At 44.8% G+C, this 26245-nt stretch overlaps 1 protein-coding gene across 1 annotated transcript in view; it reads left to right on the top strand.

The window, feature by feature from the left end:
- Window positions 1–26245, top strand: part of urb1 (URB1 ribosome biogenesis homolog) — a 112955-nt gene that overhangs the window by 18007 nt on the left and 68703 nt on the right. The window contains exons 10-15 of the mRNA XM_038801679.1: window positions 13379–13516; window positions 16946–17119; window positions 17611–17743; window positions 19315–19437; window positions 22655–22767; window positions 24156–24275. Coding sequence (XP_038657607.1) covers window positions 13379–13516; window positions 16946–17119; window positions 17611–17743; window positions 19315–19437; window positions 22655–22767; window positions 24156–24275 — 801 coding nt within the window. The remainder of the gene's footprint in view (window positions 1–13378; window positions 13517–16945; window positions 17120–17610; window positions 17744–19314; window positions 19438–22654; window positions 22768–24155; window positions 24276–26245) is intronic.

The following is a 26245-nucleotide window of genomic DNA, read 5'->3' as shown; positions in this document are numbered from 1 at the left end:
TGAGCAAGGGCTTGGCGAGATCGTAATGGGTGAGTAACCCAGAAGACGACAACTGTCCTTTTACCCACGAAAAGCTGCTTCCTTTGGCCAGCCCCAAGTCGATATATGATCCTTTTTCCAAAGAAGGTGCTCTGGAGTCAACATGGTAGCCATGTTCGAAAGGAACTTCCCATAATAATTATAAAAATCGAGGAATGGTCGAAGCTCCGAGGCATTCTTTGGGATGGGAGCCTGCTGAATAGCGTGCAACTTCTCCGTGATGGGGTGGAGATCTTCACAATCCACGAAAGTCGAGGTAGGCTACCTTCGCATTAAACACGCACTTGGGTCTATAGGCGGACACCAGCTTCAGCAAATCGTTTCAACACAGCCTCCAGGTTATCCAAGGGCTCTTGTTCAGAGGTACCCATGACCAGCACATCATCTAAATAAACAGCTACACGCGAGAGCCTTCTCAGGATGCCCTCTATCATCCGCTGAAAAAAAACGCAGGTGGAAGGAGGACACTCAGAAAGACAGTTGTGTATACTCGTATAGGCCCTGGTGTTTGTTGATGTTGACATACTTGCAAGAGGCAGGATACAAATAGACTCATGCTCATGTTGAGCTTCGTAAACACGTGCCCTCTGCGAGTTTTGCGGAGAGATCCCCATTGCCGTTTTCACTGTTAACTTGCAGTCCCCACAGAAACAAACCATTTTGTCCGGCTTCATGAACGGTACATGACCAATACCACCGACACTGCCCTGGCTGAAGGCCAGATCTGAGGCGTTCAAGTCAGGCGACCCTGACCTATACAAGAAATCCAGGTAAGACCTCCGCAAAGTAATCCGGGTTGCCAAGAGACAATATCAGACCAAGCTAGAGTCATAAGTTAGCGTTGCATACTTTCGTCAGTTGTGGCAAGGCCTAAATAGCATAACAGGCTACAAAGCGAAGCTGAGCAGAATCTCTGGCAGCAGCACACCCCTCACCGATGAACTACATGTCGGTTCGAGCAGGAAACCATGAAACAGCCTGCCTCAGCAACCCCGGACATACCCATACCCACCATCACAGATTCCGAAGTCAGATCAGTCTTCCTGAAAGTGAACTCATAGAAGGCGATGGATCCGGAAGGGGTCCTTGGTCGTGCACTCAGATTCTGCGCGGACCAGCTGGCAGAAGTGTTTGCGGACATCTTCAACCCCTCCCTATTCCATTCCGAGGTCCCCACCTGCTTCAAGAAGACCACCATCATACCGGTGCCAAAGAAGAACCAGGTAACGTGCCTCAACGACTACCATCGGTGGCCCTGATATTGATCGTAATGAAGTGCTTCAAGAGGTTGGGCATGAGGCACATCAACTCCATACTCACAGAATGCAGAGGTCCGCTGCAATTCGCATACCGCCGCAACCGGTCCACAGCAGATGCCATCTCCCTGGCCCTACACGCATCTCGACAACAAGGACTCTGACATCAGACTCCTATTTATTGACTACACTCCGCCTTGAACACCGTAATCCCAGAGAAACTCATATCAAAGCTCCAAAACCTAGGACCTGGCTCCTTACTCTGCAACTGGAGTCTTGACTTTCTGATCCATAGACCACAATCAGTAAGAATAAACAACATCTCATCCACGATAGTCCTCAATACCGGGTCCCTGTAAGGCTGCGTACTTAGCCCCCTACTATGCTTCCTACACACACACGACTGTGTGGCAAAATTTGGCTTCAATTCCATCTACAAGTTTGCTGACCATACGACCATAGTAGGTTGGATCTCGAACAACGACAAATCAGAATACAGGAGGGAGATAGAGAACCTAGTGGAGTTGTGAATTGCGCTTTCACGTATCTGATCGTCAGTCCAGAAGTAAAACACTCGAACACGTCAGTAACGAATATTCGTTTATTTACGGCCGGGACAAATCTCTAAGCAGTCGGGTAACTACCTTCGAGAAGTGCCAAAGTCCAAAATATGGACGGTATCTTTATACAATCACAGCTTAGGGGTGGTCACTTTAAATTCCTAGATACACCTATGATTTGGCAAGGATCCAGAACATGTACATATATGGAATTATTCTTCGAGGTCGGGAGGTTATTTTTGACATAATCATTAGCACAAGTCACTATCAATATTAATACAAAGGTTTTTGTATCCCATGGCCATATGGCTCAACTCATTTCAAGGCCCTTCCAATAAACATTTCAATGTTTATTTGTTCCAACTGGTCAAACGAGCTCAATTATGTTATCTCTGCAATAAAGTAACGGTTACCATTCATTCCATTCTTTGCCTTTTTGACCTCTCTGCTTTTACAGATACGGTCAGAACATTAATTAGTACCAATGCCACACTCCCTATATTCCATCCCATAACCTTCTGACATCTTTGCTTTTACAGATAAGGTCAGAACACACTCCCTTTATTTCCTCCCTTGACCTGTTGACATCTCTTTCACAGAGCTTTTCAGTACTGTTATATTAACCCTATCAGCGAAGTTCCAAATGAAATCCACTTCTACATTCCCCCCTTTGATCATTCCTTGATCACATAACACTCAGGATACTTTAGATGGAAATGAGAGCGAGGCGGAGGTACTCCTCCTCTACTAGGCTCCGGCAGGATGCCACTTCCTCATATAGGTCAGGGGTAGGTGGAACCAGTGTTTCTTTTTCGTCTAGGGCGGATCTCTGAAGCATCTGTGGTAATGCAGTGGCACCCAAACGGTTGCATAGGCATTTCACACCAGTAGCTATGATACAGAGCAACAAACAGATGGTAACGAAGATAATGAGCCCATGGAATAGGTAAGTGGCCCAAGAATTGGACCACATCCAGCTCCACCAGTCAGCCTGACCGGCGAGTCGCAAGCGCTGTACTCCATCTCTGATATGGGTTACCAGACGCGTGATATTCTCTGAACTGTCTGGAATGTAAGTGCAACATTCGGTCCCTATGATAGCACAGGTCCCCCCTTCTTTGGCTAGTAAATAATCCAGGGCCATGCGATTCTGTAGGGCTACCGTTCGTACGGCTACCAACTCTGCACTGAGTTCACTAAATCCCTCCGCGGTGTCATTTGCAACCTGTTCCAATAGGTCGCGGAGGAGCGCGTACTTCTTGAGGGACCAGATGGCGCCTATGTGGGGCCATAAGAGGGAAGTCATCACCTCCCACGGTGGTACTGACCTCTGGGTTCGAAAGTGGGGATGATGTTCGAGCTGGGCATAGTGTGTAGTACCCGGAACAACGAAACCCAAGTAGCACGACCCTGCCCAGTCAGTGGGGAGCCAGGGGTAAGCCTTATGGCCACAAATGAAGTAGGTGCCATTATAGGAGGTGAGGCTAGTTACCATCGAGGAGGTCCATATTTGGGTCCAATCAGGGCCCCCTGTGTGGTTGATAATGTTATTGATGATGGCGTGGCCTTTCCAGTCAGTAAGACCAAAAGTGTACTTACATGAACTGGTTCCTAACACATATGTTCCAGGAGTTCGTACTTCCCGGAGTAAGCAGACCGTTCCGGTCTGGGGGTTCTGGATATTGAAGAACGGGGGTGTGCGATCTGCTGAGTAAGATGGCTGTCGCCAACCAAAGAAATCCCGCAAAGGGTAGCCGGCACTCAGCCATTCTTGGGCTGCTTCCCTGTGGTTTACAGAGGAGGACCTGGAGGCCCTGGTTGGTAAGGCAGAGTGACTAGTTACTGTCCTGTTCTGGAATATAACCCATTCAGCCGTCTGTTCGATCGAGAAAGGAACAGATATCAAGGGAACGCCTCCATGGGCATGGGTCGGGACCTGTGTACATACCCAGCAAGAGGAGACACCCACTTTCTTAGCATAGACATAGGACATAAACAGAAAAGAATTTGCCGTTACATGGTGCGTTGCCCGCTTCCTTCTGGAAGGCGAGTAGGGGTGAGTAGTCCTTGATGGTAAAATTTGTACCCTGTCCTTATCAATGCACCGGTGGTTCCACCGGCATGTGCGGCGATCGTAGATCAGAACCATGTACGTAGTCTGGAATCGGGGCTTCTGGTCGTTGGGATGAACGGTGGTTGGGCAGGTTTTGATAGCCGTGGTGATCCATCGGAGATCTGTCGTTGTTCCACATCGTGGGGTTCCTTCTCGGCACAGGGGTGGACGTCGGCTTCCATACGGGCATCTCCTTCTTCCGGATGCAGCGAAAGAGAGCAGGGTGGCGAGTATTGTGACGGTGAAGAGGGACTTCATCCTGGTACTCGTGTTCCTAGGACTTAAAGGAAAAGTTTAGAACATCATGGATACTTAATTAACTTACAATGGTGCATATGTACCCATGCGTTCCGGCCCTCCACTTTTACTGCAGTGGGGGTAGTGAGTAGAACCTGTAGGGGACCCTCCCATCGAGGTTCCAAACCTTTACGTGTCCAATTTCGAATTAGGACATAATCCCCAGGGTTGATGGAGACGTCATGAGTAATGGATGGGACTTCTTCCTGGGTGGCACGAACTCGGGAGTGTAATCCTTTCAAAATTCTAGTTAGTGTTAATATATAATTAGCCATCTCGGTAGTCATGTAATGGAATTGAACATTCCGTGGAACACTGCTGTCCCAAGGCGTTCGAAAGGGTCTGCCATATAGTATTTCCGCTGGGCTTAGGCGAGTTTTTCCTGCGGGAGTGGCACGTAGCTGGAAGAGTGCTAAAGGCAGGAGTTTGAGCCAAGTGGCCCCAGTGTCTGCTTGTAGTTTAGCGAGTTTAGTCTTTAGAGTCTGATTAGCCCTTTCCACCACTCCAGCGGCTTGTGGTCTGTAGGCACAATGAAACTGTTGCTTTATTCCTAGCAGAGCACAGAATTCCTTATTGATCTGACCTATGAAGTGGGGACCATTGTCAGAGCTCAGCCGGGCTGGAATTCCAAATCGCGGAACAATTTCTCGCATTAACACCTTAACTACTGTCGAGGCCTTGTTATCCGTAGTCGGGTAGGCCTCGATCCATTTGCTAAAAGTGTCCACAATGACTAACACATATTTATAGCATTGACACCTTTCCAACTCAATGTAATCCATTTGCAGGGTCTCAAATGGACCCTCAGGTAAGGGGGTTGTGCCAGGATCACAGGGGACGGCCTTACCGGGGTTGTGCTGTTGACAGATTAGGCACCGACTGCTAATTTGTTGGGCCATTTCTTGCAGTCGTGGGTGCCACCAGCTTTTTAACAATATGTCCCCTGTGGCACGAGCTCCACAGTGAGTTGCAAAGTGTACACATTCGGTCACCCAGGCTGCTAATGCATCGGTCATACATGTTTGTCCTACCGGGGTGACCCACAGCTTATTTTCGATATCATATATACATCCTAAGTTTTTCCACATATTTACAGCAGTTGCAGGAGCGTCCTCCTGCATTTGGGTTATGTCAGCAATGGTTGGCATAGGTTTTTCAGAGGGAGACTTTTCCGGGGGGGTTTTAGTCTGCCTCATCATTCCAGGCACCATTAGTTTGCCAGATTTAGAAATTTCTTTTGCCTTCTCGTCCGCTCTCCTGTTGCCCGTTTCCACCAGTCCTGTGCCTTTTGTATGCGCTGCGCATTTTATCACCGCTATCTTGTCTGGGAGCATAAGGGCCTGCAATAACTGGGTTACTAACTGCTGGTGTGAGATGGGTGTACCAGCGGAGGTTAGAAATCCTCTGTTTTTCCATAATTGCCCGAAATCATGTACTACCCCGAAGGCGTATCGGGAATCTGTATAAATATTAACCTTCCTCCCCTGTGCCAATATGCATGCTCGTATTAACGCAAACAATTCTGCCTGTTGGGCAGAAAAGGGAACTTCAAATGCTGCTGCTTCTACTACGTCACCGTCTTGATTGATGATTGCATAGCCAGATTGTCTATCCCCCCTTTCGCCGACGGAAGAACTTCCATCGGTGAAAAAGGAACAATCTGCACTCGGGATGGGTATATCGGAGAGGTCGTCTCGAACCGAGGAGACTTCCTGCAACAGTTGCAGACAGTCATGAGTTGGGTCGCGCATGTCTGTGGGAGGATGCGTCAAAAAGTTAGCAGGGTTGATAGTGGTGCAGTAGGCAAACTGGACCTTTGGGTTATTAAGGAGAGCAATCTCATATTTGTTCTGACGAGCCATCATGAGATGCTGAGTCTGTAGCTGTCCCAAAAGGGCCGTAACAGAATGGGAACTATAGACAGTGATATCTTGTTGGAGGGTAATATTAGCAGCCGATTGCAGGCTGTGTGGTTCTGCTAGTGACTGTTTGTGATCAGCGGGCACTAGGACCCTGCGGAGCCATGCAGTGTCAATTTCAACGCAGCAGTTTCGAAACTGCCCAGCACAAATCCTTTATCTGTTTATTCTGAGACCAATGTAGTTCTGAACATACTGAGTTACTCATAATACTGATCACATTCCAGGGGCGGTGGCGGAGGTGGCTGTGGGGGCTGTGGAGGCTTCTGACGTCCCCCGCAATTGAACAGATGTTCCTCATCCTAATCGTCCCCCTCCCCCCAACCTTGCTTCGCATTGCTGACCGGCGCCGGGGGGAGGAGTAGCATTCTTACGTTTCTTATATTCTTTACATTCCCTTTTTAAGACCTCTACTGTTTTAACAATTCCCCTTTTTGTGAGGCCAATACCCAATTTTGAGGCATTTGCCTGCCAGCTAGCCAGTTTAGATGCATCTTTCATTAACTGACAGTATTCCCTCCACAAGGCAATTAATTTCTTTGCGGTGGGTTCTTGATAATACAGAAAAATGTGTCATTTGAAACATGAAAGTCTGGCAATATCTGGTTTGAGAGGGTACAGGGAAAGATCCCACAAAAGGTTAATAGCAGCTGCAAAGAGCAGGGTTATAAAATGCAGATACTTGCTCACAAGCAGGCCTCAGCAGACACACAGGCTTCATGTGGTAAGCTAAAACAATGGCTCACACCTTCATGGAATGTAACTATCTCAGAAAGCATCTGAAAAAGCATGGATGAGAGTTTCAATTGCATTAAGTGATGAATGTTTAAAACAGGCAAGTCTTTCAAGTCACAACCAAGTTAAATTTTAGCATACAGCTAAGAGCAAAGTTTCACACCTTAACTGAAATAAACTCTCTTAGTAAACAGCTGGAAAGAATGGAAGATGCGCAGTCGAATTTAGTGTCAATTTAAGGGGTAAAATTCTACAAACATCAAGTTAATTAAAAGAAAATTGGAGATGACCTGGCTACGAGAAACAACATTTAAGTCAAAATCAAAGGCAAAGTTATGAACTGGGGACAATTGGAAAATTAAACGATTTGAAACCACAGAAATAAAAGTTAACTATTGAAACAAAAGCATTTTTTAAAATCAGATCTGAGAGGAGACGATATGCCTGAAATGAATAATTAGTTGTAGTAAGATGTTTACATCAAAGATACTTTTAAACTATCAAAGTGAAACAAGCCCATATACAATACAGTCGTTAAAACTTAATAACTCTTCAAAAGAGAATATAAACCCAGGGAGCAGAAGCACCAGCACTCTGCAACAGCAACAGGAGAGAGAGAGAGAGAGAGAGAGAGAGACACAGCCTGCTGGAGAAAGACAAGGAAAGCAGCTGAGTTTAAACAGCTAATTCAACTCAAGAAGACCAGATTTTAAGTGGTTATTAGCTTACTTTACTTCCTTAATAACACAGGACCCAGGACACCAATGCTATTAAGGGGTAAGTAGGTAAAATTCTTCAGTGAAGGTATGGGTTACACCGGGGGATAGGCTCCGAGAACCCCGCCCGTAACTTCCAGAGAACGCTGCCTGGAATCACGGCGGCAGTCCCGTCCAGAGCCCACAGCCCGTTAACCGTCCCCTAGCAATCCTGAGAACCCCGCCCGTAACTCCAGCGAACGCTGCCTGGAATCACGGCGGCTCCTCAGGCTGCCTCTAGCAGTCCTGGCAACCCCGCCCGTAACTCCAGCGAACGCTGCCTGGAATCACGGCGGCAGTCCCAGGCTGCCCACAGCCCGTTAACCGTCCCCTAGCAATCCTGAGAACCCCGCCCGTAACTCCAGCGAACGCTGCCTGGAATCACGGCGGCTCCTCAGGCTGCCCCCAGCAGTCCTGGCAACCCCGCCCGTAACTCCAGCGAACGCTGCCTGGAATCACGGCGGCAGTCCCAGGCTGCCCCTAGAGACGATAACCACAGGGTTCACTCACTTACCCTCTTTAAAACGGGTTCGCTGGACTGACCTGGATCTCGCAGAGGCTTCTCGACAAACCAACGGCAAGGCTGAGCAACGATCAAACTGGTAGTAGGCGAATACCAAGGTGGAAAACAAATTTTTACTCACGTTGGGGGCCAAATTCGTCCTCTACTTTGAACGAGCTCAGTCGATTACGCCGGTTAGTTGCGCAGACCCCTCTGGAGATCCCCGTACGGGCCACCAAATGTGAATTGCGCTTTCACGTATCTGATCGTCAGTCCAGAAGTAAAACACTCGAACACGTCAGTAACAAATATTCGTTTATTTACGGCCGGGACAAATCTCTAAGCAGTCGGGTAACTACCTTCGAGAAGTGCCAAAGTCCAAAATATGGACGGTATCTTTATACAATCACAGCTTAGGGGTGGTCACTTTAAATTCCTAGATACACCTATGATTTGGCAAGGATCCAGAACATGTACATATATGGAATTATTCTTCGAGGTCGGGAGGTTATTTTTGACATAATCATTAGCACAAGTCACTATCAATATTAATACAAAGGTTTTTGTATCCCATGGCCATATGGCTCAACTCATTTCAAGGCCCTTCCAATAAACATTTCAATGTTTATTTGTTCCAACTGGTCAAACGAGCTCAATTATGTTATCTCTGCAATAAAGTAACGGTTACCATTCATTCCATTCTTTGCCTTTTTGACCTCTCTGCTTTTACAGATACGGTCAGAACATTAATTAGTACCAATGCCACACTCCCTATATTCCATCCCATAACCTTCTGACATCTTTGCTTTTACAGATACGGTCAGAACACACTCCCTTTATTTCCTCCCTTGACCTGTTGACATCTCTTTCACAGAGCTTTTCAGTACTGTTATATTAACCCTATCAGCGAAGTTCCAAATGAAATCCACTTCTACAGAGTGGTGTAATGACAACAATCTCTTCCTCAATGTCAAAAAAACTAAAGAGCAGGTCATTGACTTCGGGAAGCAAAGTATTGTGCATCAATGGAGCCGAGGTGGAGATGGCTGACAACTTCAAATTTCTAGGTGTGCACATCACCAAAAATCTGTCCTGGTTCACCCATGTCGACATAACCACCAAGAAATCACAACAGTGCCTATACTTCCTCGGGAAACTAAGGAAATTCAGCATGTCCACATTGACTCTTGTTAATTTTTACAGACGCACCATATAAAGCATCCTGGCTGCATCACAGCCTTGTATGGCAACTGCTCGGCCCAAGACCGTAAGAAACTACAGAGTTGTGAACGCTGCCCAATCCATCACATGAACCTGCCTCCCATCCATTAACTCTATCTACACCTTCCGCTGCCTTGGGAAAGCGGGCAGCATAATTAAAGACCCGTCCCATCCGGCTTACTCGCTCTTCCAAGTTCTTCCATCGGGCAGGAGATACAAAAGTCTGAGAACGCGCATGAACAGCTTCTTCCCTGCTCTGAGCAGACTCCTAAATGACCCTCTTGTGGACTAATCTGATTAATACTGCACTCCTGTATGCTTCACCCAATGCCGGTGTCTATGTATTTACATTGTGTACCTTGTGTTGCCCTATTACGTATTTTCTTTTCATGTACTAAATGATCTGTTTAAGCTGCACGCAGAAAAATACGTTTCACTGTACCTCGATACACGTGCCAATAAAATCCAAATCCAACCAGCGAAACTGATGCTGCCCAAGGACTCCAACTGACAGATCTGTTTCCACCTTTTCAAGCAAGGCATAGGGAACCAGGTGTGCCAGGTGCTTCCATGTCGGCCTGTATGCAGGCCACAACACCCTTTATCCTACCCGATCTGGGTTGGAACACTTTGGGGTATTTCTCCAACACCTCGGCCAAACCACTGGAACTGGTCTGAAGAATGTGCCACCATTGCAGCTTCAGGTGACATAGCCAGTCGCTGCCCAACAAGCTCTGATTGCATCTGTTTACCACGATGAGCAGGAGGCACCCTGACTGGTGCCCATAAACCACTGTCATAGTAGTACCCGCAATATCCAACAGCTCCACCGTCTGGGTAGCCAATCTGGCCTGGATACTTGCCAAACCAGAGTCTGAACTCCAATCTTAATGTGGTCAAACATCTGCTGACCAATCACGGAAACCACTGCGCCAGTGTCCAACTCCACGTAGAGCAGGTGTCCATTCGCACGCATTGAAACCTTAGTGCGGGCCAAGTGGGGGACTGCTACACCATGCATGTGCATGCCGTTGTCCTCCTCTGGCTCATCTAAGTGGAAAGTATGATCCCTGGGCTGGTGGCGGATTCTACCCGGGCGTCTGGACCTCTGGTTCACCAGTGGCCTGCACTCACGCCAGGAACGACCACAAGCCCCTCAACGATCTGGCTCCCACTCTACGGATTCCAGGGAAGACTTCAGCCGGGATGGCTCATTCTTCAGCTACTGGGGCTTGCCTTTACGGCATTTGGTCCAGGTTAAGGCGACGGGACGTGGAGGGGCCTCAGGATGGGAGTGGGCACGCCATAAGGCGTTCTCCTCCACTCTTTGCGCCACCTGCACTCCTCGTTCCGTGATTTCGCAGGAGCGCAATCTGGACGGTCAATTGTAAAGTTAGGGAAGGTTCGGCCAGCAGCTTCTTCTGCAAGGCCGCATTGTTTATGCTGCAACACTCAAGCGGCCATGTAGCATTTCAAATCAGCCGGCGCCATATACACAGAATTCAGCAATTTTCCGCTGCCTCGATGAAAACTCGGTGATTGATTCACCCAGGGTTCTTTCAGTGGTATTATATCGGCACAGCTGTACTATTACCAACGGGGTCGGATAAAAATGTGCCCCACTAGCTTCACAAGCTCATCAAAGGTTTTAGTGTCTGAGTCGCTGGATAGGAAAGGCTCTGTATCTCTCTGAACGTATGTGTGCCATAAGCAGGAAGCATAATAACTACCTGGCGGTCATTCTCCATGATATTATTGGCATTGAAAAAGTAACGCATCCTCTGTGCATACTGACTCCAACCTTCCAATCAGGCATCAAACACATCTAAATGTCTGAAAAGAGACGTGATGAAAAATAATTTCCAACCTGTATTCAATGGATATGGGGAGATGACTCAGCAGTGTCGGTAACAAATTAGTTTTTATCCTTATTGCCAGTTTTCTAAGGGGCAACGAAAGGAGTCCACGCCAAGTTGTAGTGAAAAACAGAAACTTACATTAAAAATTATGTACTGCTCTAGTAGTTCCCTACTGGGTCTTCTCTCATCGATGCATGGCTGGCTGACTCTATTTACACAAAGGCACATAAAGTTAATTAAGGGTCCCCTTATCAGGGGAGCTTGCATTCTGCAAGCTCTACGAGGTAGTGGATCATCCCTACCCCGTAAGGCCTGTGCGGGTTATAACAATGACAAATGGAAATGCTGGACATTCGGCAGGTCAGGTAGCATCTGCAAAGAAAGGAGGAATCCTAGTAAGTAAACAAAGTGCTGTGCCCGTGAAAGAGCACTTTATTGATTTGTAAGCAATAAATTTGTAAAGGCCTGCACTTCCTCTAGTAATGACAGCAAAGCTGCCAGCGTTCATCATCATTGCTCCACTAAAACTAACAAGCAACATTTAAGCTCAGCACGTGCACGGAATTACATGGAAATCCAGAGGTTGCTGTCTGTGACTCTGCTTCTCCCGAGGGTTCACTGTTGAGGCACTACCAGATCAATAGGAAATCTATAAATAGACAAGAACATGCACTCTTTAGTTACACTGTTAGTCTTGATGTAAAAATCCTTGAATGAGGAAAACTGGGTTTTTAATGACATATTAACTTCATAATCACTGTTAAACACCTTCACTGAGCCTGAAAAGCTAATTTTATATTTGTGGAATGTCAAGTCCTCCGTAATTAAAAAAATCCCATTAAAAACAAATACTTCTCAAAAAAATTGTTTACCTTAATTTTAGTTCTTATGCTAATCCAGTCATAATTTACTTTGCTGTCTGAAATGTTAAATTACAAATGAAGGCAGTTGGGGGCTTTTAACCTCCTGATTTCCTCTGTGTGAATACTTCAATATGGTTGACTCATTGCCTGCTTGCTGGATATTTGTGTGCAGCTTTCTTCAAGGTCAGCAACAAGCTCCTATGCTTCACTGCTGACTGCAAAATCAGAACCACCACTTAGTGTTTCACAGGGATTGGCAACAGAAGGTAAAGAAGGAATAAAGAAAAGTACAGCGCAGGAAAGACCCTTTGGCCCTCCAAGCCAGTGCCGACAATGCTGCCGGTCTAACCTAGAACCTTCTGCACTTCCGGGGTCCATATCCCTCTATTCCTATCCTATGTTACCCTCGTACCTGCTTCCACCACCTCCTCCGGCAGCGAGTTCCAGGCACCCACTACCCTCTGTGCAAACAAAACTTCCCTTGCACATCACCTCTAAACTTTGCCCCACACATCTTAACCCAGTGTCCCCGAGTAATTGACTCTTCCACTCTGGAAGTAAATATTAAAGAGTAAAGCACAACATTCAAAAAACGGTTTGATGATATGTACATCCTTGCCCAAGGCTGAGCAATATGGTGCCTATTTGTCTATTTGCAACTGAGTGTTTTCTATCAAGGTCCATCAAAGTCAGAAATAGTCTGTTCGTGCACAGAAACGTGCACAGAAATAGCCTCAGTCTGGATCACTGGATATATGGGATGAAGGCAACTCTGGAGCAGATATTCTCTGCCTGAAAGCTCTGCGTTAAAACCAGATTGCCCCTGATTTTCTTTTGGACTGCGTGGGTGATTCTAGATTTGAATGTCCTTTACGTTTTTTGCAATAGCTTGTGTACCGTATGAGTAGGGACTTTCGTGGCGCTGTGCAGCCACACAGGAAACGTTAGTTAAAACTGCAGCTTTTTCAAACTTCAAACGAGCAGGTCCACAAAACCCTGAAGTTGAACTTCAGTTTTATTCGCAGTAAGTTTTAGCAACAGAGACAAACTATTTGACAAGCACACGCATGATCTTTAATAGTAAGCTCTTTGTATGCTTAATATATATGGTGTAGTATTTGTTTAAAACAAAACTGAGAATAGACAGTGAAAAGAGTAAATATTTATGAAATGTACCTTAGTAATAAACTATTTGTACAAGTGACCACTGGAGCATGAATACTTTTCTTATTCTCTTGTACAATCAATTTCTGTTCTAGATTTACGAAGCACAGCCAGAGATTTCCAAGGCCTTCGGGACGAAAGAGTTCATCCCAATCCCCCGCCTCCTCTCTATGGTGATGGTCACAACGTTACCTCCAGTGGCTACTAAAGTCATGTTTGCTCAGGGAATCCGTGTAAGGAAAATGCATTTTATATTTATTTGTTTCTCAGAATCAGCATTCTTCAGAACATACAAAAAGTTGACAGGAGAAAGGCAAATTACTGCACACTCAGCAACCAATGTTACTGCCGATCAGTCCAATTTGATTCCTTTATTACATAAAGAGCCAGAAAATGCAATATAGTATATCGTAAAGCATACAATTGGAGTGCATCTGGGGAGGCGATGCCGCACTGGTACTGTTACTGGACTAGTAATCCAGAGACCCAGGGTAATGCTCTGGGGACCTGTGTTCGAATGGTGAAATTTGAATCCAATCAATATCTGGAATTAAAAGGCTAACGAAACCCATTGCCGAATTGTCGTTAAAAACCCATCTGGTTCACTCGTGCCCATTCAGGAAAGGAAATCTGCCGTCCTCACCTGGTCTACTCTACCACATGAGTCTCAAGATCCACAACAATGTGGTTGACTCTTAAGTGCCCATTTGAAAAGGCCTAACAAGCCACTCAGTTCAGTGGCAATTAGGGATGGGCAATAAATGCAGACTAGCCATAAATGAATAAGAAAAATCTCAAAATGCAAGTGGCCAATCAATTGCTTACTCTACCACAGAAGTATGGGAAGGTACAGTATATCAGGACAAACTGGAAAATTTGGCCATTTTATACCCAGATTTGCATCCAGGAGAACTGGATTTTAATCAAGGTTGCGGCAGAGAATTACGTCCAAATCCTCATAAGTAATTTGTCTTGTGCAAACAGCAAGAGAACCTGGATACAAATCCAGCATTTGCTAACTAATATAACCTTTAGGATAAACGTAGTTTGAAAGCGGTACAGGTTAAAAATTCAGTCACAATTTCTGCAGTGGTCACAAACAACCCTAGTTAAGTTAACACAAGTAGGTGATGGGCAGGTGGAGTGTGCCAAAATTGTCTTCCTAGACAAAACGGTGACTCATTTGGCGACTTTAATGTGGCCCAGTTTTACTCTGAGCGCAGGCATATCTATTGGCAGAGCTTTTTGTCAGAAAAAAGGAGGGGGATCCTGCTGCATGAGAATTTAAGTCCTTCGCCAAGCTCAAATATTCAGCGAAGTAACTGGGTTATCCAGCTGCTCGCCAGTTCACTGTCACACCCAATGCGATCTGAATCCCGTTCTCCCTTTGGGTTCCCTTGTGTCTGGAAATGCCCATTTCCTACCATTGTTACCTATCTTGCTCCTGAACTGGACCCTGTTCTGCTTCACAAAACTATGGAACTTTCAGAACACGATAAAGGGAGACAGAGTCCATGATTGTCTTTGGCTCTTTTTCAGACCTTTGCACCCACCTTACCTTTGCAAAAGTAAGAAAATATGATCCCAATGTCTTTCATTTGTTTGAACATATAATAGTAACATTAGCAGAGCTAAATAATCCACTTGTAGGCAATTGGAGCTGCTGACATCCATCCCACTGAAGTTCCCAGCTATAAAGGAAAGTAAGGTTTCTGCAATTCTGAAGGAACTTTATTTTAACCCTCACTTTTTTTCCCCACAAAATGAGACACAGAGCAGTAATTCCTGTCAAGTGTATTTCTAGTCAAGGCTTCGCAGATACAACATCACTAGTTTGGTGGGGAGAGTGAAAGCCGATCTGGCAAGGTGGGATGGTCTCCCTCTGTCACTGGCGGGTCGGGTGCAGGCGGTTAAAATGAATGTGTTGCCGCAATTTCTGTTTATTTTTCAATGCCTACCGATTTTCCTGCCAAAGTTTTTTTCGAGAGATTGAGGGAAGGATTACCTTGTTCATATGGGGAGGGAAGGTGGCCAAAGTGAGGAAGGTGCTGCTACAGAGGGGAAGGCAGACAGGGGGTTTGGGTCTCCCGAACCTGATGTACTACTACTGGGCAGCGAATGTGGAGAAGGTGCGGAGCTGGGTCAGAGGGGTTGATTCCCAGTGGGTCAGAATGGAGGAGAGTTTGTGCAGGGTGTTGGGGCTGAAAGCACTAGCAACAGCGCCGCTCCCGATAGCTCCGGGGAAATACTCGGAGTCCGGTAATAATAGCTTAATTGATAATCTGGAGGCAGTTTCGCCAACACTTCGCGTTGGGGGCAGGGTCAAGGGAAATGCCGATTCAGGAGAACCACAGATTTGAGCCAGGGAGGTGGGATGGAAGCTTTCAGAAATGGGAAGAGAAGGGGTTTAAGACGCTAAAAGATTTGTTCGGGGTCGATTTGCAGGATTGAGGGAGCTGGAAGCGAAGTATGGGCTGGAGCAGTGAGAAGTGTTTAGATATATGCAGGTTTGGGATTTTGCCAGGAAGGAGATACAGAGCTTCCCGGAGAAACCGGCTTCCACGTTGCTGGAGGTGGTGCTGACGGCAAGGGGACTGGAGAAGGGGGCAGTGTCAGTGGTGTATGGAGCTATGTTGGAAAAGGAGAAGGCACCACTGGAGGGGATCAAAGCAAAGTAGGAGGAAGAGTTGGGAGAGGTTATAGAGGAGGGGTTCTGGTGTGAGATGCTCCGGAGAGTAAATGCCTCCACCTCATGTGCGAGGTTGGGGCTGATACAGCTGAAGGTGGTATACAGAGCACACCTCACGAGGGCAAGTATGAGCTGATTCTTTGAAGGAGTGGAAGATGTGTCTGAGCGTTGCGGGGTGGGGGCCCCGCTAATCACGTTCATATGTTTTGGTCCTGTCCAAAGCTAGAGGAGTACTGGAAGGAGTTTTTTTAGGGTAATTTCCAAGGTGGTGCACGTGAAACTGGACGCGGGTCCCCGGGAGGCCATATTTGGGGTGTCGGACCAGCCAGGGTTGGAAACGGGTGCGGAGGCAGATATAGCCTTCACCTCGTTGATCATCCGAAGGCGGATCAGGCTGGGATGGAGAGCAGCCTCTCCACCCTGTGCCCTGGCATGGCGGGGGGACCTGTTGGAATACCTGACCCTTGAGAAGGTTAAGTTCGAACTGAGGGGAAGCTCGGAGGGGTTCTACAAATCATGGCACTATTTATTATGCCTTTTGAAGAACTGGATAACATTAAACATTAGTTGGGGGGGAGGGGGCTGTGTCTATTAAAGATGGCTATGGGTAATCCCTGATTCCTATTTTGTCATTTGTTTATGTTAACATGCGGGCTGATGTTTGGGGGTTGGTGGGAGGATGGGATCGTTGTTATTGTTATGGGGTTTGACATATTTGTTGTTGATTATTGTTTGTTGTTGGTGGGTGTAAATTCAGGAGAAAAATTGAAAAAGGAGGAGAATAAAAATATTTCAGAAAAAAAGTGTATTTCTCTTCACGTGTTGATTTTTTTCACTCACTGTGGGTCTCATTTGTGTTCTGCATTAATTTCCAATTTAAAAAAAATAGTCAAAATGGATACTATTTTTTATTGGTCTCATAATATCACACAAAGAAAGGCAAATTTAATGAATTGTCTCTTTTTACTTTCAGTTTGCAAGTAAGGTGGTCCAATACACCATCTTCTCCTTGCTTGCATATTTTATGAAGAGGGCTCTGAAGAACATTGAGTATGGACTAAATGAGGATGTGTGGCAACAGTCTGAGATTTATACTCCCAGTACAATGGAGGACTTTGTACAGCAGTACAGAGAGACCCTCAGCAAGGTATTTATGACTGCAGGCATAACAGGAACCTTCTTTGAAATCCACTGTTCGTTCAGTAGCACAATGGGTAGCACTGTTGCTTCACAGCGCCAGGGTCCCAGGTTCGATTCCCGGCTTGGGTCACTGTCTGTGTGGAGTCTGCAGGTGCCTCCTTAATGGAAACAGGTCTGTGGACTTGGGAATTTTCCCAACTCATGCTTTCCACCTCCTTCATGAAAATCCAGCCCAAGGAATCTGTCCATCACCGGACAACTCTGAATGAAATTGCATTTACAGCATGGCAGATTTCAGTTGATGTGAAATATCCTATATGGAAACTGTTGCTTCACAGCGCCAGGGACCCGGGCTCGATTCCCGGCTTGGGTCACTGTCTGTGAAATTCAGATTTTTATAATCCTTGTGCCTGCAGATCTGTCTACAGAAATACCAGTTTCTGGAACGCCCACACTATTATGTGACACAAGTGTGCTCTCTTTTATTTTTTGACACAGCACTTGCCAGACATGAATAACATTGTAGCTACATGGCAATCTCTTTTAAAAAATGAAAGAGAAGACGACGATGGGAAAGGAGAACAGGGAGATGAGAAAAACACACAAAGCAGCAATACACCAGAAGAAGCAGGTGAGATAGCCAATATTACAGAGCATCATGGTACGGTTTTCTTCTCCGAGAAGGGAGAGAAAGTGCTTATGTGATTTCAATTGAACAAAGTCAATATCAGCTGACAGAATAACAGCATGTGAATGATGCACGATGTGCTGGTTTAGCTCGCTCGGCTAAATCTCTGGCTTTTAAAGCAGACCAAGGCAGGCCAGCAGCACGGTTCGATTACCATTCTTTCAGATAGTGAATTGTTAAAAGATTTTAACATTTAACACAACCTTGCATTCGCTTTCTCATTCTTAATCCAGCCTTGCCCTCTAATTATTTGTCTCTCCGTACCTGATATGATGATGTCATGAATTGACCCACCCAAGCTTTTCCTCTGTTTAGGTAGTGCTGTGGTTAGCACTGCAGCCTCACAGTGCTGAGGACCTGTGTTCCATCCCGACCCCGGGTCACTGCCCGTGTGGAGTTTGCACATTCTCCCCATGTTTGCGTGGGTCTCACCCCCACAACCCAGAGATGTGCAGGGTAGGTGAATTGGTCATGCTAAATTGCCATTTAATTGGGAAAAATAGAATTGGGTACTTTAAATATTTATGCATAAAAAGACGCTTATCCTCTGTTTGTCTCGATGCTGAAATCTCATTGATTCAGGAGATGTTCTCTTGACTCAATGCTCCAGCTGATGCTCCTACTGTGTCATTATCCACTCTCACTTCCAACCACTTGATGGACCAAAATGTTTCCAGCTGAAGGGTGGAGGTGAAAGTCTCACTTGGACGCGCCTGAGTTTCCCAGCAATGTTTGGCCCAATATGTAGTAAATATAGTTGGGTCTGAAAGCTTCTGGTAGAAAATATTGGTGGCAGGTCCAGAGACTGTTTGTCAACCCTACTGTCCTCAGCAAAATGCTCCCTTAGCATTGTCTGTTCCCAGCTGAGCTACTTTAGTCAAAGTTATCACTGTCCAAACTCCCACTGCTTTAATCACTTCCACTATGGGTGCACCACCGCTACAGAGACTAACACGAAGGACCACCTCCACTGCTGTATACCAATTTAGGTTGGGAAATAAATGCACCCTGGTCGGTCTCACTCTCATTTCAAAAACAATTCAAAAACCATCATTGGACATTGAGAAGTTGTGGATGATCAGCAAAGTATGGGATGCATGATTCACAGTTGAATGCAAAAAGGTCGAAGATGGGGGAAAGTATGTAAAAAAAGATAGCGAGCTTAACATAACATTGAAAGGATTTTTCTTTGTATTTGCATATACATTTTAGCACAGGGCTAAATCGCTGGCTTTGAAAGCAGACCAAGGCAGGCCAGCAGCCCGGTTCAATTCCCGTACCAGCCTCCCCGAACAGGCGCCGGAATGTGATGACTAGGGGCTTTTCACAGTAACTTCATTTGAAGCCTACTTGTGACAAGCAATTTTCATTTCAATTACAAATCTTTGATTTTTTTCAATAGATCCTTTAATTCAAGTTTTGCAACATTTTTGATAATACTGAATACTCAATCTATGCATTAATTTAATTTACCCTAGTAAAGTCAGATTGATATTTCCGGCCTTTTTCTTTAGGTAGAGATGATGCTGAGACCACTGTTCTGAAGGCAATCGTGCTTGAGGTTATCTGTCTTTACCAAAAGGTGGTCCCTCATCTGGTTTCTCAGTGTACATTTGATTTCAGTAAATTGCTTAAAGGTATGTAATTACTATATATATTTCTTTAAAGCTGCATGGTTGCTGGAAGTGTGTTGCTTACAAACAACATGCAGTTTAAAATGTGGAATTTTGTGGATTCAAATTAACCCACCAGGCTGTATCTTTATCGATCATGGACAATTGTTTCTTTTTATATGAAGTTTGATACCAATGGTTGCATACGTGAAAATGTAGCATCGTTCCTATTTATTTATTCACTCCCTCGATACGGCACTGCCATCAAGGCCAGCATTTATTGCCCTTCCCTAATTGTTGTTGAGAAGATGTGGCGACCCACCTTGTTGAGCCCTGGAGTCAATGTGGTGAAGATGGTTCCACAGTGCCACTCGGGGGAGTTCCGGGAGTTTGACCCAGCGACAATTGAGGAATAACTAAATATTTCCATGTTAAGATGGTGTGTGACTTAGAGGGGAACATGCAGTAGTTCCCATACGCCTGCGCCCTTGTCTTTCTAAGTGGAGTTTGGGGATACTGTTGAAGGTGCTTTGGCCAATTGCCACAGGGCCTCTGTTATATGGCACACTGTTCAGCCACAGTGCGCCGGTAGTGAAGCAAGTGAATGTTGACAGTGGTGGATGATTTACTGAAAGATGGTTTGCACATTTTGAGTACCAAAAACTGATTACCTTCAGGGAATGGTTTATATACGAGTAATTGGTAACTGTGCATATTCTCAGTTGTAAGGCAGCCCATATGCAGTGAAAAAAATTGTCATTATTTATGATAATTTATTTACTTCTCATGACTGATTGCAAATATATGCTCCTGGTGAAAAGTCTCCTTCGCTGGGATCACATCAGGAAATCAATAGCGCTCCCGTGATTTTCTGTTTTTAGTTGCAGAAGATTAATTCCTTTAAGCCACAGATGATAGTGGTTGATTTGGATTGTAACAGTGAGTTTAACAAATATTTGCTAAAGTCATTATAGTGATACACTAATGAGCTGCACAATTGGAAGATTGATTAAAGCAGAGAGCTGCAAATTATGACAAGAAGTCAATATGACAAGAAGGGGCTGGTTTAGCTCGCTGGGCTAAATCGCTGGCTTTTAAAGCAGACCAAGCAGGCCAGCAGCACGGTTCGATTCCCTTACCAGCTTCCCCGGACAGGCGCCGGAATGTAGCGACTAGGAGCTTTTCACAGTAACTTCATTGAAGCCTACTCGTGACAATAAGCGATTTTCATTTCATTTCCTTTCAAATGAGGGGAAAAAAGCCGATGGAGCGTGTTTAGTACATTAGACTTCACCAAAGCTCCTTCACAACTAGGAAATGCATTGGAATCCAGCCCAAACCAATAATTAAATGTTCCTTTTCTCCGTAATAGTCCTAACTGAAGTTGGTTTGGGGAGTCTCAGTCCAGTTACTGGTGGATCTTATTACAAAGCACTGGTTTATTTCCAACTTGGCATCAATTAAAATTAATTTTGGGATGGAAACCATAATGATGTCTATGTTACTTTGTGCTGTCACCGAATAGATAAGTTGTTCCATTCTGCAGCATCGGCATCACTTAATAAATGAACACAACAAGCCCTCCCAAATAAGATTTATGTAAATTATGTTTGTATGTTATTTCCTTTGTTCACATCCAGCGGGCACACTCATCTTAAACTGAACAAAATTTGTGAGAATTACTAACAAATTGTTTTTTGAAGGACTGTCTTCCATTCCTTACTGTGGAGTGGTAGAATGTGGAAATTGCTTTAACAAGGAGTAGTCAATAGCTTGGGTCGTTACGATCCCAGTTGATGATAAAACAACGGAAAATTCCAGAATGGACCCCTGGCTCAAACGACCACAAGAAAAAAACATTTCTTAAACATGAAAGAATCGATTATTCTACAATATTCCTTTACTCAATTACACACGGGTTTTAAGATCAACATGTATAACACAGCACATTTGAAGCTACAATGGTCTCATTAGCACAAAAAGTCCTTTTTAAGACACACGCATTGGCTGTGATCAAAAACACAATCCACTCTGAACACAAGTTTGTGCCTGTGGATTTCTCCTCAGAATCACCCCAGATGCCCCGGACAGGTGCCGAAATGTGGCGACTAGGGGCTTTCCACAGTAACTTCATCGAAGTCTACTCGTGACAATAAGCGATTTTCATTCATTCATTTCACGATTGTCATGTGAGAGTTTTTAAGCTCCACTCCCAAAAAGATGTTTTAAAACCTCTCGCAATAAGGCTTTCTGTCAGCAGGTTGCATTCTGAAATCCACTCCATGTTTTCCAAAGGTCTCTTTTGAACAGAGTTTACATTCCTCTACTATCAGTGAAGCACTCCAGGTTTTACACCAATACCTTTTAGCATTTCTGTGTCTTGACTGCATTTACACACACAAATTTCGAAAACAGTCACCGATTGCTCCACAATTATTATATTAACGTCTCGTAAACTGTAGTAAGATATCACAAACCTTAAAATCACTTCAGATATCTTCTGACTTCTCACTAGCCACCTCACTCATAGTTCTGTGACTTGAAATGAACAATACCCTATTCTGCTCCCAGTTCCTCTTTGTTCCTTTAACTTCAGGCTCTCTGGAAACCCCTCTTCATTTCTCTAATTTCCTCAAGTAGCTGTCCTTTGGATTTCTGGCACTGACTTTCTAAACCATTTCTCCACTGTATGGCTTTTGTTCTAGCAAAGCTGAGAGAGATGTTCCTTCTCTAGCTACCTTTCCCCAATAATTGTAGCTTCCAGCTAAAACTAAAGAAGAAAGGAATTATTTTGCCCTTGCAGGGGCCTCTAATTGCCAGGTGACTATATTTACTTTTCATGCCATAGCTTCTTCTATCACAGTTGGAACTTAAACAAACTCCACACACACAAATGCCTTTGCCCAGCCTGAATCTAGCTATGGGTGGGTCCCTTCCAGACACAGTAACGTTAAATTAAACCCACCTAAAACTATACTTTAATTCTAATGTTTATCAATACCAATATAAATTCCTTAAATCCAGCTTTGTTTTGCTAACAATGTGCATTCAAGGTAAACATATAATGGAGAAAGGAATTTTAGTCGATGAAGTGGTTATATGAGAGGGTTGCAAGGTGACTTATGTGGAGCATGAGCACTAGAGCATCTGGACACCTGTTTGGCTGAAAGGACTGTTTTTGTGTTGTAAAAGAATGTTAGGGTTTACACTAATGAATAAGTGTTCAACCCCTGTTTTCCAGGCATCGTGAGTGAAAAGGGGGTGAGGCAGGAAATTGCTCCTGTTCTACAGCACCGCATACTGCAGCTTTCCCTGGACCTGCCTGCCAATAAGTTTGCATGGTTCAGAATTCAGGTACAATTGTATTGGGCAAACCTTTGTTGTTTTTTTCAGATTGGAATAGCATTTTAGGTATAAAGCTGCAACGTCTTGTTTTCAGTTGACCCTGTCAAAATCAGCTCAAGCAAATTAATTCAGTGTTCATTGGCAAATGACCTCCGCTCTGGCTCAGTAATGTCTCCTTCACCTATAGTTCAGAAGGTTGGGAGTTCAAGTCCCACTCCAGAGACTTGAGCATTACATCTAGACTAATATGTCAGTGCAGTACTGAGAAAATGCTGTATTGTCAGAGGTTCCGTCTTTCAGATGAGATGTTAAGCCAACTCTGTCCTCTCAGGAGAATGTAATGGCAGTATTTGAAAGAGGAGCAGGAGAGTTCTGTGCTGCATTTTGACTGGTAAATAACACTCAGCTAACAACACTAAAAAAAATAATTGTTTTGGTCAGAAAATAAAGGATCTAGTTTCAAGTATCCATTGGTGTTTCGATTTAATTTGCACTTTTGAAGCATCCTATCCACAAATCATTCAGTAAATAAAATGGTACATGGGTCTTCTTGCTCAGTTAGCGCTAATGTTCCAGCTCATCACCATTGGAAATATAGGAACAGAAAATTTGCAGCCAGAAGGAGGCCATTCGGCCCATCATGTCTGCGCTGGCCGAAAAAGAGCTATTCAGTCTAATCTCATTTTCCAGTTCCTGGTCCATGGTACTGCACAGGGTATGATAGTGCAGATCCATGTGTTTTTTTAATGGGTGGAGGGTTTCTGCCTCTACCATCCTTTCAGGCTGAGAGTTCCAGATCCCCACCTCTTCTGGTTGAAAAGACGTCTCCTCAAGCCCCCTCTCTAATTCTTCTGCCAATCTCTTTAAATGCTAAGGGAGCTAAGTCCTTCCTTTCTACTCTATTCCAGTCCCTTATAATTTTATACACCTAAACTAAATATCCCGTCAGCCTTTTCTGCTCAAAAGAGAATAATCCCAGTCTACACATCTTACTTCATAGGTAAACTTCTCCATTTCTGGCAGCCTCCCCATAAATCTCCCGTGTAATATAATGGCCAGAACTTTACTCCAGCTGCGCATGGAGATGCAAGTCTTTCTTTTTTTTTACGTGGAACTTATTTCTGCTGTGCTTTTTCAACAAGTCAGAGTCCAGCTCTCTTGTGGGAGGGAAGCGTGGATATATCATAATAGATGGGTTCTACAAAAGTGCACCTTGAAATAGTTTTCACAGCATTCTGGTAGTAATTCTCAAAAATGTAATGCCTGTTAAAAAAACTGCAAAAGTCCATACTATGCCTGATCATATTGCTGGATGTATTCATATTGCGATTCACGGTTCTAATGAGGAAATGTTAAGAGACTGCCGCAATTGATTTTTACTTTTTATTTGTATGTAGGATATAACAAATACAGATAAGAGTAGTGGAGAACAGTCAGTGTTTTATTTGTTGATTAAAATGTATGTGACTAGCGAGAACCCTCAACTACAAACATCAACCAAGCATCTCATTATGAAGGTGAGTTGAGTTTTAACAGCCATTTAGTTCCTATAATCTAATACATGCATACTGTTAGATTGCAAATAACATTTGTGAATTTAATTTGAATGTGTCAGGAAATTCTATTTGCTATTAATCTCATTAAATATATTTGCTGTGCTGACCAAAAGCCCTGCTTTAATGAGCAACATGAAATAAGTACAAAGATAAAAGCAAATCACTGCGGATGCTGGAATCTGAAACAAAAACTGAAAATACAAACAAAGAACAAAGAAAAGTACAGCACAGGAACAGGCCCTTCAGCCCTCCAAGCCTGTGCCGACCATGCTGCCCGTCTAAACTAAAATACTGGACAATCTCAGCAGGTCTGACAACATCTGTGGAGGGAGGAGGGAGCTAACATTTTGAGTCTGGATGACTCTTTGCCAAGACAAAATAAGTACAGTTTGCCTTTTTGCACATTTTCAACTAACTCGAGACAACAGCTTCATAATTAGTTCATGATTCGAACTAATGCAGGTTATGGGAAGTATGTTGAGCGGATACTCTCCAGACAGCTTGCTAGTGAAGGGCAGTACTGGATCCACTCTTCAATAAGCCTTGCATTTATTTACAGAGTTAAACAGTTCAAGCATTTACCTCCGAATTCAACCATACCAGTTTCAATAAGTGTCTCTTCACGTGCACTCAGATGAAACCTGCTCAACATCTGCATGCAATTGAACACAATTAATTTATAATTAACCCTAAGCTTATGAATAAAGCAGTAGCAGTTTTTGTGGTTCTGGAGAAAGCAGCAGCACTTTTTGTTTTGCTTTGAACTATTAAGTTTTATAAATATACCATGAACATTGCCATTTTGAATAAAAGATCCGGGGCCGGATTCTCCGAGCCTCCTCGCCGAAATTGCGTTCGGCGCGGGGGCAGAGAATGGCTGTCAAACCAGAAATTCAGATTGGCGCTGCTCCCGCAATTCTCCGGTCCTCAGAGAATCACTCTGGAATCTCTCGTGCGCTAACTGCGCGGCGCATGTAGGGGCCATTGACAGAGACCCCCCCCCCCCCCCCCACCCACATGAGTCTCTGCGCGAAACCGACCAAGTTCCCGACGGCGTGGTTCTAACCACCTATCGGTCGTCGGAAACGTTGTGTGATGGCTGCAGACTCAGTCGGGGGGCCTACATTTTTAGTGCTGCTCTGTGGTGCGGGTCCGCTGTGCGCGTGGGCGGACTCCTGACCAGACGTGCGGGGTCCCATATCCCCAGCCAGGGCTGCGGGAAGCACTCTGGGACCCTGCAAGCCCCTTGCGGGTGAGAGAATCACTCAGGACTTTCTTAACGAAAGTCCAGAGTGAAACGCTGGCGGGGAAACATAGCCCCACTATTGGAGAATCGAGCCCCCAGTCTTAAATCATGGATTTGCACACCTATTTTACAAATGACTGTTGAATCATAATTTATGTGTTCTTTAATGCGAGATTAAGTGATCGTACACACTACAAATCATTAAGGTGGAGCTGCCTATTTCGCCATCTTGTCCAAAGATGACTTGTTGAGAGAGGGATAGAGAACAAAAATAAAGTGTCTCTGAATGTAGCATACAATGCCTCTTTAAAATATTTGGACAGCACGGTAGCATAGTGGTTAGCACTTAGGCTTCACAACGCCAGGGTGCCAGGTTCGATTCCCTGCTGGGTCACTGTCTGTGCAGAGTCTGCACATTCTCCCCGTGTCTGCGTGGGTTTCCTCCGGGTGCTCCGGTTTCCTCCCACAGTCCAAAAATGTGCAGGTTAGGTGGATTGGCCATCCTAAATTGCCCTTAGTGTCCAAAAAGGTTAGATGGGGTTATTGGGTTACGGGGATCGGGTGGAAGTGAGGGCTTAAGTGGGTCGGTACAGACCTGATGGGCCAAATGGCCTCCTCCTGCACTGTATGTTCTACGTTCTATTTGATGAGGGATTGCAAGCAGATCATTAAATGATCATATGCT

The sequence above is a fragment of the Scyliorhinus canicula genome, chromosome 7, assembly GCF_902713615.1.
Source record: "Scyliorhinus canicula chromosome 7, sScyCan1.1, whole genome shotgun sequence".
NCBI classification, from domain to species: Eukaryota; Metazoa; Chordata; class Chondrichthyes; order Carcharhiniformes; family Scyliorhinidae; genus Scyliorhinus; species Scyliorhinus canicula.
This window is presented reverse-complemented; position numbering and strand designations above follow the sequence as displayed.